Below are 17,189 nucleotides of genomic sequence, written 5' to 3'. Positions count from 1 at the left end.
AAAGGCAACAGGTACATGGGAACACCACCACTTGTAAGTGCCCTTCCAAGACATGTGCACCATCCTGACTTGAAAATGTATCACTGTAACTTCATTGTCGCTGGGCCAAGATCCTGTAACTTCCTACCTAATAGCAGTGGGGGTGTACCAAAACCATACAGACAGCAGCTCACCACCACCTTTTCAAGGACAATTAGGAATGGACAATAAATGCTGGATGCACATATCCCATTAACAAATAAAAAAAAAAATTGAACGGTTGGGGGACAATATCTAAGGAGAATGAACCATTAACAATATCAGCTAACATGGGATATAAAACAAGAAATGCTGGAACCACTCAGCAGGTCATGCTGCCAGACCTGCTGAGTAGTTCCAGCATTTCTTGTTTTATATTTCAGATTTCCAGCATCCACAGTATTTTGCTTTTATTTCAGTTAACACGGGAATGGGTTAGCAGTTTATTAGGAATAGGGTTGAGGGAGCAGGAGGTGGGTGTCATGGACAAGATGAGCTCGAAGAGGGCATGAGGAGAGATAAGAGAAAAACTAGAGAAAGATGTGAGTTCAGGGCTAGGGCAGGGGGAACCTTAGAGGAAATTTGACCTGGTGGGTTCGGGGAAGGGAGGAAAGCAGCAGAGGCAGCTGAATGAATGGTCTCAATCTTAGTGACAAGGAACTCCAGCAGCTCCTCACATTTGTTGTTGGAGGTGAGGGTGGAAGAGACAGGGAAGAGGGGTTTAAAAATATGGTGCGCAGTAGAGAAAAGAAGCCTGGGGTTATCTTTACAATCCAGGATGATTCTGGAAAAGTTTTGGTAGATGAGATCAGGACCAGATAGTGTCAGATCTGGCTAAACCTGCTGTCTACCATATACATTCAAGTCTGTGTTCCTCGGACTTAAGGGAGCGGAGAGGGGGGCTGTACCAGGGCAACAACCAGGGTGAGAGAGAGTAATGGTTTTAATGGAGACTTGGGCATCAAAGATGGAGGTGATAGTGTGGTTTAGCAGATTGGTAGCTGCAGAAATGTCATGGTGTTTGGAGCCAAAGGCTTGACAGGTGTGATTTTGAAAGTACAATTTTAAGTGAATTGGGAGAGTTTTTTTCAGGGCAGACACAGAAGGAAGTAGGGTTGGGACTTGGAAGAAAAGTGATACAAGGAAGCGATCAGATGGCTTTATCTGTAATTGATATGATGGAACTTGCAAGATAATGTGAAATGGCAAAGTCAAGGGGGTGGCCATGAATATGGGTGGTGCAGTTTTCATGGAGAAAGAGATTTAGGGAGAACAGGAGGGCAATGAACTCAACTGAACAGTTATCAGTGATCAATAGCATGATCAGTTGAGATGGAGGCCTAGGGGATTAAAATGTTATTAGAACCTTCTGATTGTATTATTTCCTTAGAACAATCTCTACAACTTATTTAACATATTAATAAGCCTCTCATCGGCAACGCATATTGGAAATTTGAGAAGGTACTGCTCAAAATTCTCTTCCCGTAATGAATAACAGTGAGAGAGAAAATTAACTACTCACAATATTACCCCATAGCATCTTTAACTGAATATTAAAGAATGATGACTGCTTTCCCACATTTATTTTAAATTTCCCCATTGAGTTTTCTTTCTCTCCCGTAATGAAGAATTCAGCTTCCTTTCAGTATTGCTCTTGGTGGCACAGCTGAGAGCTAGAACTCTGCAATATAACATTCTGGACAATTATTATTTTGTTAGAATATGAAATTAGATGCTTTACCTGCTCAGGAAAAAATTCTTGTAGAAATGTTCCCAGTAAGATGATTCCTAGTCCTTCAGGGTCTAATTTGCTCTTCATAATGTTTACACTGAAACAAAGAAAACTTTATACTGAAATAGCCACATCAAACAATGTATGCAGACTACAATCAGAGTTTTCAGATCTAGATTACGCAAAATATACAATGGCATTTGGTTGTTCACAGAAAATAAACCAAGCCAGACCTGTCACACATCTTTATGTAATACATTAATTATGTGCTTTTGTAAATTTATGGTTCCAATAATAACTTGTATTCATATAGCACCTTTAACGCAGCACATACCTGGCGGCTCACCAGGCTAAAAGGGGTCATGAAATATCTTTAGCAAACAGGGTTAAGGAAAATCCCAAAGCCTTTTATTCATATATAAGGAGAAAGAGGGTATCTAGAGAAAGGATTGGCCCACTAAAGGACAAAGGAGGAATGTTATGCTTGGACTCAGAGAAAATAGGTGAGATTCTAAACGAGTACTTTGCATCGGTATTCACCGAGGAGAGGGACATGACGGATGTTGAGGTTAGGAACAGATGTTTGATTACTCTAGGTCAAGTCGGCATAAGGAGGGAGGAAGTGTTGGGTATTCTAAAGGGCATTAAGGTGGACAAGTCCCCAGGTCCGGATGGGATCTATCCCAGGTTACTGAAGGAAGCGAGAGAGGAAATAGCTGGGGCCTTAACAGATATCTTTGCAGCATCCTTAAACACGGGTGAGGTCCCGGAGGACTGGAGAATTGCTAATGTTGTCCCCTTGTTTAAGAAGGGTAGCAGGGATAATCCAGGTAATTATAGACCGGTGAGTCTGACGTCAGTGGTAGGGAAGCTGCTGGAGAAGATACTGAGGGATAGGATCTATTCCCATTTGGAAGAAAATGGGCTCATCAGTGATAGGCAACATGGTTTTGTGCAGGGAAGGTCATGTCTTACCAACTTAATAGAATTCTTTGAGGAAGTGACAAAGTTGATTGATGAGGGAAGGGCTGTCGATGTCATATACATGGACTTCAGTAAGGCGTTTGATAAGGTTCCCCATGGCAGGCTGATGGAGAAAGTGAAGGCGCTTGGGGTCCAAGGTGTACTAGCTAGATGGATAAAGAACTGGCTGGGCAACAGGAGACAGAGAGTAGCAGTAGAAGGGAGTTTCTCAAAATGGAGACGTGTGACCAGTGGTGTTCCACAGGGATCCGTGCTGGGACCACTGTTGTTTGTGATATACATTAATGATTTGGAGGAAAGTATAGGTGGACTGATTAGCAAATTTGCAGACGACACTAAGATTGGTGGAGTAGCAGATAGTGAAGGGGACTGTCAGAGAATACAGCAGAATATAGATAGATTAGAGAGTTGGGCAGAGAAATGGCAGATGGAGTTCAATCAGGGCAAATGCGAGGTGATGCATTTTGGAAGATCCAATTCAAGAGTGAACTATACAGTAAATGGAAAAGTCCTGGGGAAAATTGATGTCCAGAGAGATTTGGGTGTTCAGGTCCACTGTTCCCTGAAGGTGGCAACGCAGGTAAATAGAGTGGTCAAGAAGGCATACGGCATGCTTTCCTTCATCGGACGGGGCATTGAGTACAAGAGTTGGCAGGTCATGTTACAGTTGTATAGGACTTTGGTTCGGCCACATTTGGAATACTGCGTACAGTTCTGGTCGCCACATTATCAAAAGGATGTGGATGCTTTGGAGAGGGTGCAGAGGAGGTTCACCAGGATGTTGCCTGGTATGGAGGGCGCTAGCTATGAAGAGAAGTTGAGTAGATTAGGATTATTTTCATTAGAAAGACGGAGGTTGAGGGGGGACCTGATTGAGGTGTACAAAATCATGAGAGGTATAGACAGGGTGGATAGCAAGAAGCTTTTTCCCAGAGTGGGGGTTTCAATTACTAGAGGACACGAGTTCAAAGTGAAAGGGGAAAAGTTTAGGGGGGATATGCGTGGAAAGTTCTTTACGCAGAGGGTGGTGGGCACCTGGAACGCATTGCCAGCGGAGGTGGTAGATGCGGGCACGATGGAGTCTTTTAAGATGTATCTGGACAGATACATGAATGGGCAGGAAGAAAAGAGATACAGAAGCTTAGAAAATAGGCGACATGTTTAGAGGGAGGATCTGGATCGGCGCAGGCTTGGAGGGCCGAAGGGCCTGTTCCTGTGCTGTAATTATCTTTGTTCTTTGTTCTTTGTTCACATTCGCGAGGGCAATTAGGGATGGGCAACAAATGCTGGCCACATCCCATGAAAGAAAAAAAGATATTTCACAGAAGAGAAATGGATGCCAAATAGAATTAAGGGAAGAATTTTGGGAGTGTCTGAAGAAATTGTTGAAAGTACAGACTTTTGGGAGGCTTTTAAAGGTGGGGAGAGGTGTAGCAAGGTAAGGACATTTATGGAGAGCTTCAGAGTGCAAGGCTAGGATGGCTGAAGGCTCTCTTAATCATAGTGGAATGGAGGAAATGGAGGAAGTAGAAGTACAGAGGAGTGGAGCACACAACCCAGGATATATTGCTGCAGTAGGGTTGGCATAACCCTGGAGGAATCTATAAATGAAAAGAAGAACTTTGAATTCAATGTGTTTGGGTAGGGGGCAACTACAGGGATGATGGGCGAGTGGAATTAGTGCATGATAGGATGTAGTTGGCAGAGTTTTGGACAAGTTGGGAGCTTATGATGGGTGGAGCTCAGGACATTGGCAAGGAAACATTGGAGAAGTCAGATATGGAGGTGATGGCTTGGATAAGGGTTTTTAGCAATGATGGGAATGAGAGAAGGGCAAAATGAAGTGATGTTGCAGACATGGAAAAGGTGATGGATATGATACAGAGATTGAAGACTAGCTCAGGATCAAATGGGAAATCAAGATTGTGTACTATTGGGCAGAGGTTGAACAAGCTGTTGTAATGGGTAAGAGTGCCAAAGATATACAGGATGAATTTGGTCACTCAATAAGTTGACAAAGTTATGGTTCATCCCTAACCTCTCAGAGAAGTAGTCAGATAGCATAGATGTTTGAGGAATTGATTGAAGGTGATAATAAAGAGGTACAGCTAGATGTTGCTAGGACAAAGGTATAAACTGAAAAATAGTCTGGTTAAGAGCAGCACATAGACAAGAAATAGGAGGGGTGAAGGATGGAACCTTGATTCATTTCCAAGGTGACTGTGTGGGTGAAAGTGGCAAAGTCATTGCAGGCGATGTACTAGCTATGTTCGGGCAGCAGGAGTGGAACCAAATGAAGGAGGCTGGCCACTAAAAGGCTGTGGAGGAATGCAGAATAGTCAACCACATCGAAAATAGAACGACCAAGGAAGACGAGGAGCGACATTATGTCCTGGTCGTAATTGTAGCAACAAAGGATGTTGCTGATGGCTTTAACCAGAATGGTCTCAGTGCTGCAGGTAGTTCAGAAGTTCGACTGAACAAAAGGTGGTGTCAATGCACACGAGAGGCAGCTGCAGAAAGTTAGTGATGGAAACAGGGGTGAGAGGAAGGTTAAATGGGAAACTAGGGGATGGAAACTGTAGAATAAAAATGTGCTGTGAGAGACAATCAGGGGAAGCTTTTAACTTTGGTGGAAACTTAAAACAATTGGTAGTCAATGGAAAAGAAAATCGGGCAGTGTGTATGACACGGCAGATCTGATCGTGCCTGCTTTATGCCACCACGGACATTGAAAGTTTCGCTCAGTGTGGAAGGAAGTGATGATAAATCAGACAGCAAAGTACACAAAATGGAACAAGAATTTAAAAAGGGAGCATAGAAGAGAATATGCTTTGCAGGAGAGCTTTCTAATTGATCTTAAATTGTGGGAGGAAAAATTGAAATTAGCAATCAAAGCTAAGTGAGGGCTAACTACTGCAGCTAGTGGCATATCAGCCTTTGATAGTGGTGCTGGGTTTAGAATTAATCCACTGCAAATAAATCACCAGTACTGACTTTGGTATAAATGAAGTGGTAATAAACTAGGAAAGGAAAATTAAAATATTATTTGATGCCACAGGATCTACAAGAACAGTCATTTTCAAATAAACATAAACACTTATAGCTTCATTTCTGTAATAGAGTTGAAGTATCATGAAGGTCACTTGGCCCCAACTATAACTTATGTTTATACTGTTCAAATCTTCGCCCTGCTCCTCATTCCTCTCTCCACAGCAGTGGTGCCAGATTTAAACTGCTGTTGGCTTTTTTGCCAGCACAATCTGGTACTATTCAAAACTATTTGCATTGCATCGCCTTTTTTGGGAGAAAAACTCACATCAGGTCATTTGTGTTTCACTTCTTATGAAAGCAAAGACAAAGTAGAATCCAAGATTCCATTTGTCAGCATTTAAAAATTGTACTGCATTGTGTAGAGGAGAAAAAAAATCCTCTGATTAATCAGATGTGTTCAATGTGCTTTCCTTCTAACAGGATCTCAATTTTGATACTTAAAGGCTAGGACCAGGAGCAATACTTTGCAGGCACACTTTTGAATTAGAAATACCTTTTAAGCTGCCCATAGTGATTAAGGATGGTTAAATGAACCAACTATATTAAGATCAGAGTAACAATTACAGGTTCACAGGCACATTGTATATTTCCTTCAAATTCATATTGAGAACATAAGACTAAGATGATAAGAAACAGGAGCAGGAGAAGGCCATTTGGCCCCTTGAGTTTGCTCCGTCATTCAATAAGATCATGGCTTATCTGACTGTGGCCTTAACTCCACTTTCCTGCCTGGCCCCAATAACCTTTGATTCTGTTTTAGATCAAAATACTGTCTAGCTCAGCCTTGAATATATTCAATGACCCAGACACCACTGTTCTCCGGGGTAGAGAATTCCAAAGATTAATGACACTGAGAGAAGAAAGTCCTCCTCATCACTGCCTTAAATGGGAGACCCCTTATTTTGAATCTGTGCCTCCTAGTTCTAGATTCCCCCATAAGCGGAAACATCCTCTCAGCATCTGCCCTGTTAAGCCCCCTCAGAATGTTATATGTTTCAATAAGATAGCCTCTCATTCTTCTAAGCTCCAATGCCATAGGTCAAACCTGCTCAACTTTTCCTCATAAGACAACCTCTTCACCCCAGGAATCAACCTAATGAACCTTCTCTGAACTGCCTCCAACACAGGTATATCCCTCCTTAAATAAGGAGACCAAAACTGTATGCAGTACTCTAGGTGTGGTCTCACCAACACCCTATAGAGTTGTAGCAAGACTGCCCTACTTTTTAACTCCAAACCCTTGCAATAAAGGCCAACATTCCATTTACCTTCTTAATTACTTTCTGTACCTGCATGCTAACATTTTGCGATTCATGTATGAGAACACCCTGTGTACCAAGGCTTTCTGCAGTCTTTCTCCATTTAAATAATATTCTGCTTTTCTATTCTTCCCGCCAAAGTGGACAACCTCAAATTTTCCAGCATTGTAGTCCATCTGCCAAATTTTTGCCCACTCACTTAACCTATCTAAATCTCTTTGCGGACTCTGTGTCCTCAAAACTTGCTTTCCTACCTATCTTTGTATCAACAACAAATTTGGCTACAATTCATTCAGTTCCTTCATCCAAGTCATTAATACAGATTGTAAATAGTTGAGGCCCCAGCACTGATCCACGTGACACCCCACTAGTTACTGTTTGCCAACCTGAAAATGACTCATTTATCCTGACTCTCTGTTTCCTGTTAGTTAGCCAATCCTCTATTCATGCTAATAGGTTGCCCTCAACACCATGAGTTCTTATCTTGTGCATAAACTTTTATGTGGCACCTTATGGAAGATAGAAGTTGATTCTGACCATGAAAAGTTCAAAATTAAATGCATGTTACAATGTTTTCTTATTTTTGGGCATTTCAACACACATTAATGGAACAGGTTTACAGACCATTCATATATATTCCAGACAGTGAAAGATTACAGATATGCATTCAGTAAATTGGCCAGGCTTTATGAGCTTCAATGGCATTTGTTTGAGATCATTAGCTGCAAAGCAGTTGGTAACCATAATTTGGTCAAGTAAAGCTAGATATTTAATTTTAATCATTTTAGAATACATTCAAAATAAATTCAGAGTTGTGCATGTTTTGCAATTGCATTCTGTCAATATTGATTAGCTTTGTTCTGGCCAACACTTAGTTAGTAAATGGTTATTGCTTTAAGACATCACAGTTCATTTCCTAAGCCAGTAAGTTATACAACATGCTCATGGGGAACTCTTCAACTTTAATCCATTTGGGTCCTGGTTAGCAGCATGTGATTTGCAACATTACTTTGAAATAAGTGCTATGGGAGCACACTGGGTTATTTGTTGATTTTTATATACTACTGATATATTGTGGCAGTGCTTAACCATGATTTTGTATTATTTCTTTGCTTCAGGGAATGTTTTGATTAAGTTACGTGAAAATTGTGGAATTCTTCAAAGTGTGAGCACAGAGGTTTTCCAAACAATACAAACACCAATTCATCCTCTTTGAAAGAACACACAACCATGTGAACAAAAGGGCAATAAAAGGCAATCAATACTCATCACATAACTTAGATCACAGATTTGTTATAGCACGGAAGGAGGCCATTCGGACATCGTGTCTGTGCCGGCTCACCGAAAGAACAGCTTACTTAGTACCACTCCCTGGCCTCTCCCCGTAGCACTGCACATTCTTCCTTTTCAGATAACAATCCAAAGGTGAAACCTTGTGCACACTCTACCTAATTGACAATAATTCTAACTTATGGAGGAGGCAAAAAAAAGCAGAGAAAAAAGACCTGAGGCCAATTTCAGTAAAAACTTGGGAAATTCCACCGTAACTCCCTAAAGCAATCAAGAATGCTCCAAGAGACAATGGTTAACAGGAATATATCAACAGTCATACTTAACTAACCCACCAGTGAAATATGTCCCAATGTTCTCAGTGACACTGGACCCATTTGTCCCAAAGGTCACAGATTTCCTAACTGACTTTATCTGTAATACCCTCCAATAGCCTTGTCTGCTGAACATTTATCCATCACCCTCTTGAAATTCATTACATCCTCCACTTGCATTGCCTCCATCTAAACTATTCCTAATATTCACCACGCTCTATGCAAATAGGTTGTAGCTTAACTATGCATACACTTTCATCTAAGTTTGAATTCATCTCCTCCTGTCCTAGAGCTTGCATTAATGTTGAATATTTCCCTGGCATCCAGTACATCTAGCTCTTTTAGAATCTTAAATATCTCAATAAAATTACCTGTAAGCCACTTTTTTTCTAATATAAACATCCCTAGTATCCAGAGTCTTTCCACATACTCAGGCATCCAATCCTATTTATCAAATTACTCATCATTATTTGTATTCCCTTCAAGGTTAGATATTTCAGATGTAAAATACTGTCCATAATTCTCTCTCTTTGGCCTCCTTGTCTCGAGAGACAATGGGTAAACGCCTAGAGGTGGTCAGTGGTTTGTGCAGCAGCACTTGGAGTGGCTAGAAAGGCCAATTCTAGAGAGACAGACTCTTCAGATAAAATTGGTTGTCAGGCTGTTACACAGTTGTTTCTCTGCTTGCGCTTCTGTCTTTTTTCCTGCCAACTGCTAATTCTCTTCGATTCACCACTCTTTAGCCCCGCCTTTATGGCTGTCCGCCAGCTCTGGCGATCACTGGCAACTGACTCCCACGACTTGTGGTCAACGTCACAGGACTTCATGTCGTGTTTGCAGACGTCTTTAAAGTGGAGACATGGACTCCCGGTGGGTCTGATACAAGTGACGAGCTCGCTGTACAATGCGTCCTTGGGGATCTTGCCATCTACCATGCAGCTCACATGGCCAAGCCATCTCAAGCGCCACTGGCTCAGTAGGGTGTATATGCTGGGGATGTTGGCCGTCTCGAGGACTTCTGCATTGGAGATACTGTCTTGCCACCTGATACCAAGGATTCTCCGGAGGCAGCGAAGATGGAATGAGTTGAGATGTCGCTCTTGGCTGACATATGTTGTCTAGGCCTCGCTGCCGTAGAACAAGGTACTGAGGACACAGGCTTGAAACACTCGGACTTTTGTGTTCTGTGTCAGTGCGCCATTTTCCCACACCCTCTTGGCCAGTCTGGACATAGCAGCAGACGCCTTTCCCATGCGCTTGTTGATTTCTGCATCAAGAGACAGGTTACTGGTGATAGTTGAGCCTAGGTAGGTGAACTCTTGAATCACTTCCAGAGCGTAGTTGCCGATATTGATGGATGGAGCATTTCTGACGTCCTGTCCCATGATGTTTGTTTTCCTGAGGCTGATGGCTAGCCAAATTCGTTGCAGGCAGCCGCCATCCTGTCGGTGAGTCTCTGCAGACACTCTTCTGTGTGGGATGTTAATGCAGCATCGTCAGCAAAGAGGAGTTCCCTGATGAGGACCTTCCGTACTTTGGTCTTCGCTCTAAGACGGGCAAGGTTGAACAACCTGCCATCTGATCTTGTGTGGAGGGAAATTCCTTCTTCTGAAGACTTGAACACGTGAGAGCAGCAGTGAGAAGAAGATCCCGAACAGTGTAGGTGCGAGAACACAGCCCTGTTTCACGCCACTCAGGATAGGAAAGGGGTCTGATGAGGCACCGCTATGCTGAATTGTGCCTTTCATATTGTCATGGAATGAGGTGATGATACTTAGTAGCTTGGGTGGATATCCGATCTTTGCTAGTAGTCTGAAGACACCACGTCTGTTGACGAGGCCAAAGGCTGTGATGAGATCTATGAAAGCAACGTAGAGGGGCATCTGTTGTTCGCGGCATTTTTCCTGTAGCTGGCAAAGGGAGAACAGCATGTCAACGGTGGATCTCTCTACTTGAAAACCGCACTGTGCCTCAGGGTAGACACACTCAGCCAGCTTCTGGAGTCTGTTTAAAATGACTTGAGCGAAGACTTTCCCAACTATGCTGAGCAGGGAGATTCCACGATAGTTGTTGCAGTCACTGCGGTCACCCTTGTTCTTATAGAGGGTGATGATATTGACATTGCACATGTCCTGTGGTACTGCTCCCTCATCCCAGCACAGGCAAAGCAGTTCATGGAGTGCTGAAAGTATAGCAGGCTTGGCACTCTTGATTATTTCAGGGATAATGCCATCCTTTCCAGGGGCTTTTCCACTGGCTAGAGAGTCAATGACATCACTGAGTTCCGTTTTGTTGGCTCTTCGTCCAGCTCATCCATGACTGGCAGAGACTGGGCTGCATTGAGGGCGGTATCAGTGACATTTTCCCTGGAGTGCAGTTCTAGGTAGTGCTCAACCCAGCGGTCCATTTGCTTGTGTTGGTCAGTGATCGTGTCCCCTGATTTAGACTTGAGGGGGGGGGGGGGGGGAGCGGGGGCGATCTTCTTGACGGTTGGCCCAAAAGCTCTCTTAATGCCATCATACATTCCTCTGACGTTTCCAGTGTTGGAGGCCAGCTGAATATGACTGCATAGGTGTTGCCAGTGGTCATTTGCACAGCGCCTGGCTGTTCTTTGTGCAGCGCTTCTGGCAACTTTAAATGCTACGGATGTTAACTCTCTGGGGGCTTTCTTGTAGTTCAACAGTGCAGTGCAGGCTATGACAGGTTCCAGCTCTTCAAAGTGAGATTGAAACCAGTCTGCATTGCTTCTCACATTTGCTAAAGGTGGTCATTGCTGAGTCATAGATGACGTCTCTAATGTGCCCAGAATTACGTGTCAACTTATAACATTGGCAAAAGCTGACCAACAGATTCAAAAAAACTGAGAGCCCCAAAAAGCTAACAACTTTGAAATATTGGCCTGTAATATGTGAGGACAAGAGCTAGATTAAGAGTGCAGAAGGATATAAATTTTGTCATAACCTAAGGCACAGGTACACCCAGCATTCGGTCACCTTTATTATAGTACAGAACAGCATAGTTAGTAACAGCCATGATTTATAAACTACTGAAGCAGGATGTGAGTTCTGAAGACATGAGATTTACTGGATATGGGATTGTGCCTCTTGCGCAGAGATTTTGGTTTCCAACATCTGATTTGGAGCATTTTTAAAGTTTTAGAGCCTACCTTAATTCTGGGTGTTAATCCCAGTGTCATCTTAAATTGAATAAAATGCATTATCACTCCAAACATATTCTGTGTTTTATTTCCAAGCCCAGTGATTCCATAAGTACAATGATACACACTATCAAATAAAACCAGTTAATGTATTCAGAGCAGGGAACATCCCCCTTATCATAAAACAGCAGCTTTAACCATTATTGAAGAGAATAAACCATCACATAAACTCACAGCTGGACATACTCCAAAGTTCATTTGAGGAATATAAAAAAAATTTATTTGCTGCAATTTGGCCGCTTGTCTGTTAGTCTCTTCCTGCTAATTCTAAATCATTTCATTGCTGGGAAAAAAAATTTGAACTATTACCCAGTTCAAATTAAGCAATTTTAATAGAACGGCACAATGTTGTCTTTTTACACAATTTTAATTCTAATTAATATATAATCTGAATTAAGCAACTTCAGATTAAGAGTAGTTTATACTGGGGCCTAGATAGATTAGACAGGAAGGACCTGTTTCCCCTAGCGGAGAGGCCAATTAGCAGGGGGCACAGATTTAAGGTGATTGGTAGAAGGATTAAAGGGGATGTGAGGAAAAACCTTTTCACCCAGAGAGTGGTGGGTGTCTGGAATTCACTGCCCGGATTGGTGGTGGAGGTAGAAACCCCCAACTCTTTTAAAAGGTACCTGGACATGCACCTGAAGTGCTGTAACCTGCAAGGCTACAGACCAGGTGCCAAAAGGTGGGATTAGATCGGGCGGCTAGCTTTTTCAGCCAGCGCAGACACGATGGGCTGAATGGCCTCCTTCTGTACCGTAACTTTCTATGGTTCTATATATAAATTCTTTGGGAGAAACATTTCAGAAACATACTTTACAACTGTGCCTCTGAGAAACCATTACTGCATCTAAAATATTTTTGCCTTAGGTTTGTAATATGCAAAAGCAACAGCTGATTAATTCCAGTCCTATCCTTGTTTTGACAGACTATAGTCCCTCCTTCCAAATTTCCAATTCCAGTGAAAACAGCTGATTTTTCTTCTGGAACACTGACAGGCTAGCACATGGAGTGAAAAGCTTATGGTTGGCACGTCTGTTGCAGTTTTATATCGAATGTAATAGATTTATTTTTATCTCACAGTCTCTGTCTTATGTCTATTCTTACTCCTATTGATTTCCTGTCTCCCCTCATGTACTTTTCATCAACAAAAAACAAAAACAATTCAACTTATGAGTAACACAAACAAAATCAAAATGCATGCAATGCACAGAAAAGTGAAGCAGAAAAGGATCTGAATATCATTAGAAAGACATCAAGCTATCAAGGGAAATACACAGAAGTGAAAGAAATCGTGCGCATTTCAGCAATATTTAGAGTGCAGCCAAAAACATAAATAGAATGAGAACAATTCATTCGGATCATGGGGGATATTTTCCTCTCTCAGAACTCAGGAGACACTAGAAAGGCACAATGGTGCGCTGCGCTCGAGATGAGATAACTGCCATGTTTTCCCTCTCCCCGTTGTTTGCCTGGCTGCTGGTTAGTCCTTGCACCTAAAAAGTGGGAGCAAATCTGAGCCAGGAATTAATAGGTCTGTGAGTTTTACCTTAGTAGCGGGTAAACTTCTAACATAATAACATTGCATAACATGATTTAAAGTTGAATGGGTGTATCAGGAAAAGTGCAATGGGTGTATCAGGAAAAGTGCATGGACTTGCAAAGGGCATGTCACGTTTGACTAATTTAATTGCATTTTGAGTGCATCACAGATCGTATTGATAAAGGGTATGCAGTGATGTCGCACATTTGGATTTTTAGAAGGTGCTTAATAAGGTACCAAGTAAGAGACTTATTGCGAAGACTGAGATACAGGATATTAAAGATAATGTAGTCACATGGATAGAGGGTAGCCTGCTGGAATGAAAGGAAAAAAAAACAAACAATTCTTAACAGAGTGAAACGACAGAGGAATGCTGATTCACAGACTTTTAATAAGAGGGCACCAAAAGGCAAAGCGGATCCTGGTTTTATATATTGAGTCATTAAATATAAAAGCAAGGAAATAATGTTGAATTTATACAAGATATTGATTCGGATGTAGTTGAAGGGCTAAGTTACTGCACATTCAAGACAGCAAAGTGGTCCATGTACTCGTCCATTTCTGCAGTAAAGTCAATTAACAGTTATGATGATCAATAGAAATACAGAAGTAAGGCAATTTACTGTTTTATTGTTAAGAACTATAAATGAAACACTTTTTGCTTTAAGGTTTTATACATTACTATAGGAAACACTTACTATTCAGGTTCTGACACCAAGTCCAAAGCTTTCATCACATCCTCCAGCATTGTGTCTGGTATAAATCCATTATCTACAAGGAAACAAAAAAAATCTTTGATGGAATAAAAGCTCAGTAACTCAGTAAAACTGATGGAAGAATGTTGGCTCCAATTTATCATCCTTTGAGAAAACAACTGAAGGTCAGAATCCTGAAGCTTAATAGTTTTGCTGTCTACTCATAGCAATGAAATGTTAGGGTTATTGAGCCATTAAACAAGTTAATCGCAATTAAAATTTTTAATGTCACTTAATCTTCGTTTAGTTGCATACTTAATTGATAAAACGACTGCATCCACTTCAAGTTCGTTTCATTACAATGCTTTATTATTTAAGAAGCAACCCAGCATAAAAACCCTGGAGGATAAAAGCTTTTAATCTGAATCACAGCAACACTAACCTGCAGGCCATGATTGGGGATTCAATGAGCAATAGACTTGTGGGAGCCCACTGCTAAAGGAGAGATGGTTTACAGCTGGTTTTCAGCTCTATGTTGAACACCACTGACAGATACTGCTACACTCATAGTCTACTGATAATGGTGCGCACGCGTAAATGGACATAATGGCTGCACACGTACAGACCATGACAAAAAAACAAAAAGAACAAAGAACAGTACAGCACAGGAACAGGCCATTCGGCCCTCCAAGCTTGCGACGATCTTGATGCCTGCCTAAACTAAAACCTTCTGCACTTCCGGGGACCGTATCCCTCTATTCCCATCCTATTCATGTATTTGTCAAGATGTCACGATCGTACCTGCTTCCACCACCTCCCCCGGCAACAAGTTCCAGGCACGCACCACCCTCTGTGTAAAGACCTTGCCTCACACATCCCCTCTAAACTTTGCTCCTCACCTTAAACCTATGTCCCCTAGTAACTGACTCTTCCACCCTGGGAAAAAGCTTCTGACTATCCACTCTGTCCATGCCGCTCATAACTTTGTAAATCTCCATCATGTCGCCCCTCCACCTCCGTCGTTCCAGTGAAGACAATCTGAGTTTATCCAACCTCTCCTCATAGCTAATGCCCTCCAGACCAGGCAACATCCTGGTAAACCTCTTCTGTACCCTCTCCAAAGCCTCCACATCCTTCTGGTAGTGTGGCGACCAGAATTGCACGCAATATTCTAAGTGTGGCCTAACTAAAGTTCTGTACAGCTGCAGCATGACTTGCCAATTTTTATACTCTATGCCCCGACCGATGAAGGCAAGCATGCCGTATGCCTTTTTGATTACCTTATCCACCTGCGTTGCCACTTTCAGTGACCTGTGGACCTGTACACCCAGATCTCTCTGCCTGTCAATACTCCTCAGGGTTCTGCCATTTACTGTATACCTCCCACCTGCATTAGACCTTCCAAAATGCATTACCTCACATTTGTCCGGATTAAACTCCATCTGCCATTTCTCCGACCAAATCTCCAACCGATCTGTATCCTGCTGTATCCTCTGACAATCCTCATCACTATCCGCAACTCCTCCAATCTTTGAGTCGTCTGCAAACTTACTAATCAGACCAGCTACATTTTCCTCCAAATCATTTATATATACTACAAAGAGTAAAGGTCCCAGCACTGATCCCTGCGGAACACCACTAGTCACATCCATCCATTCAGAAAAGCACCCTTCCATTGCTACCCTTTGTCTTCTATGACACAGCCAGTTCTGTATCCATCTTGCCAGCTCACCTCTGATCCTGTGTGACTCCACCTTTTGTACCAGTCTGCCATGAGGGACTTTGTCAAAGGCTTTACTGAAGTCCATATGGACAACATCCACTGCCCTTCTGCAATGACATCTGCATATGCATAGAAACAGGATCACGCTTGCACATCAGGAAGATATAATGGCTGTATATGTGCAAAACACAATAGGTTTCACACATGCAGAGTTTGTGGTGAGGAATTGCGTTGTGTACTGAAGGCTACAGATGTGTCTGAGGTATTTTAAACGTAATCTCCACAAATGATGCCAAAAATTGAGCACATCAATCACAGAAGTGAACCGCAATTAATTGATAGCCCTAAAATTAATGTTTTGAAAAGGCTTTTAATTAAAATATTACGCAGGTCACAAATAGTTTATAAATGATTGCAAAAGAGAATAAATTTGTTAAGTGTAGACAACCCTGTCCCACTCCTGATACTCCAGCAAAAAATCTAGGCTGACACTCCAGTGCTGCAGTCGGAGGTGCCATCTATTGAATGAGATATTAAACTGTGGTCCCGTCTGCCTTCTCAGGTGGACGTGTTAGATCCCATGGCATTATTTTGAAGAGGAGCAGGGGAGTTCTACCCTGCATTCTGGCCAATATTTATCCTTCGATCAATATCACTAAAATAGACCATCTGGTCATTGTCACATTGCTGTTTGTGGGTCCTTATGGTGCACAAATTGGCTGCCACAGTTTTTACATTACAACTGTGACTACAGTTCAAAAGTACTTCATTGGCTGTAAAGTGTTTCGGGATGTCCTGAGGCACAAGATGAATGCAATTTCTTTCCTTTTCTTAAAGTTTAAGTACTTTAGCAATAAGAATAAGTTATTTGGATTCACTGTAAGAACTTTGCTTCCCAGAATGCATTAGGGCAATTCTTCCTAACCATGAATATAACAATCTTACCGCTTCCAGAGGAAGATGTTCTCTGGTTGTCTTGTGCTAGTAACCTCAAAAAACAGCAACAAAATTTCCCATGCTTGCTATTTCAAGCAAAGTCATAAAAGCACTGTATGTCAATTTTTAGTCAAAATTTGCAAATATGTCAAAGGCACAATTTCTTCATGTCTCACATATATAACCAACAGCTACCACCATTAGCTTCTCATGGATCCTCCCTTATTCCTCCTTCACCTATCAATATTCTTGGCCTCATTATATCCTCTGGCATCAAGCTGGTCTCCCACATCTTTTGCTTTGCTGAAACTGCCTCTAAGACACTCAAGGGCCAACTGCATTTGGTAGCGGTGCTTGCAAGAAACATCTAGCAGGGAACACATCAATGACTACCCATTGATGGACTCCCTGCAAACACTGCTTC

At 42.1% G+C, this 17,189-nt stretch overlaps 1 protein-coding gene across 3 annotated transcripts in view; it reads right to left on the bottom strand.

Moving 5' to 3' along the window:
- The window catches only part of mindy3 (MINDY lysine 48 deubiquitinase 3), a 155,686-nt gene that overhangs the window by 14,301 nt on the left and 124,196 nt on the right, over positions 1-17,189 (bottom strand). For 2 of the 3 annotated variants that reach the window (XM_068012805.1, XM_068012784.1), the window contains 2 exons: positions 14,110-14,182; positions 1,760-1,862 (listed from right to left, as the gene is read on the bottom strand). In XM_068012805.1, the coding sequence (XP_067868906.1) occupies positions 1,760-1,862; positions 14,110-14,182 (176 nt within the window). The remainder of the gene's footprint in view (positions 1-1,759; positions 1,863-14,109; positions 14,183-17,189) is intronic. The other variant, XM_068012795.1, reaches the window with a different exon arrangement.

Source organism: Heterodontus francisci, chromosome 2, assembly GCF_036365525.1.
Source record: "Heterodontus francisci isolate sHetFra1 chromosome 2, sHetFra1.hap1, whole genome shotgun sequence".
Classification (NCBI taxonomy): domain Eukaryota; kingdom Metazoa; phylum Chordata; class Chondrichthyes; order Heterodontiformes; family Heterodontidae; genus Heterodontus; species Heterodontus francisci.
The sequence above is the reverse complement of the archived record's forward strand: the minus strand, read 5'-3'. Positions and strand labels throughout refer to the sequence as shown.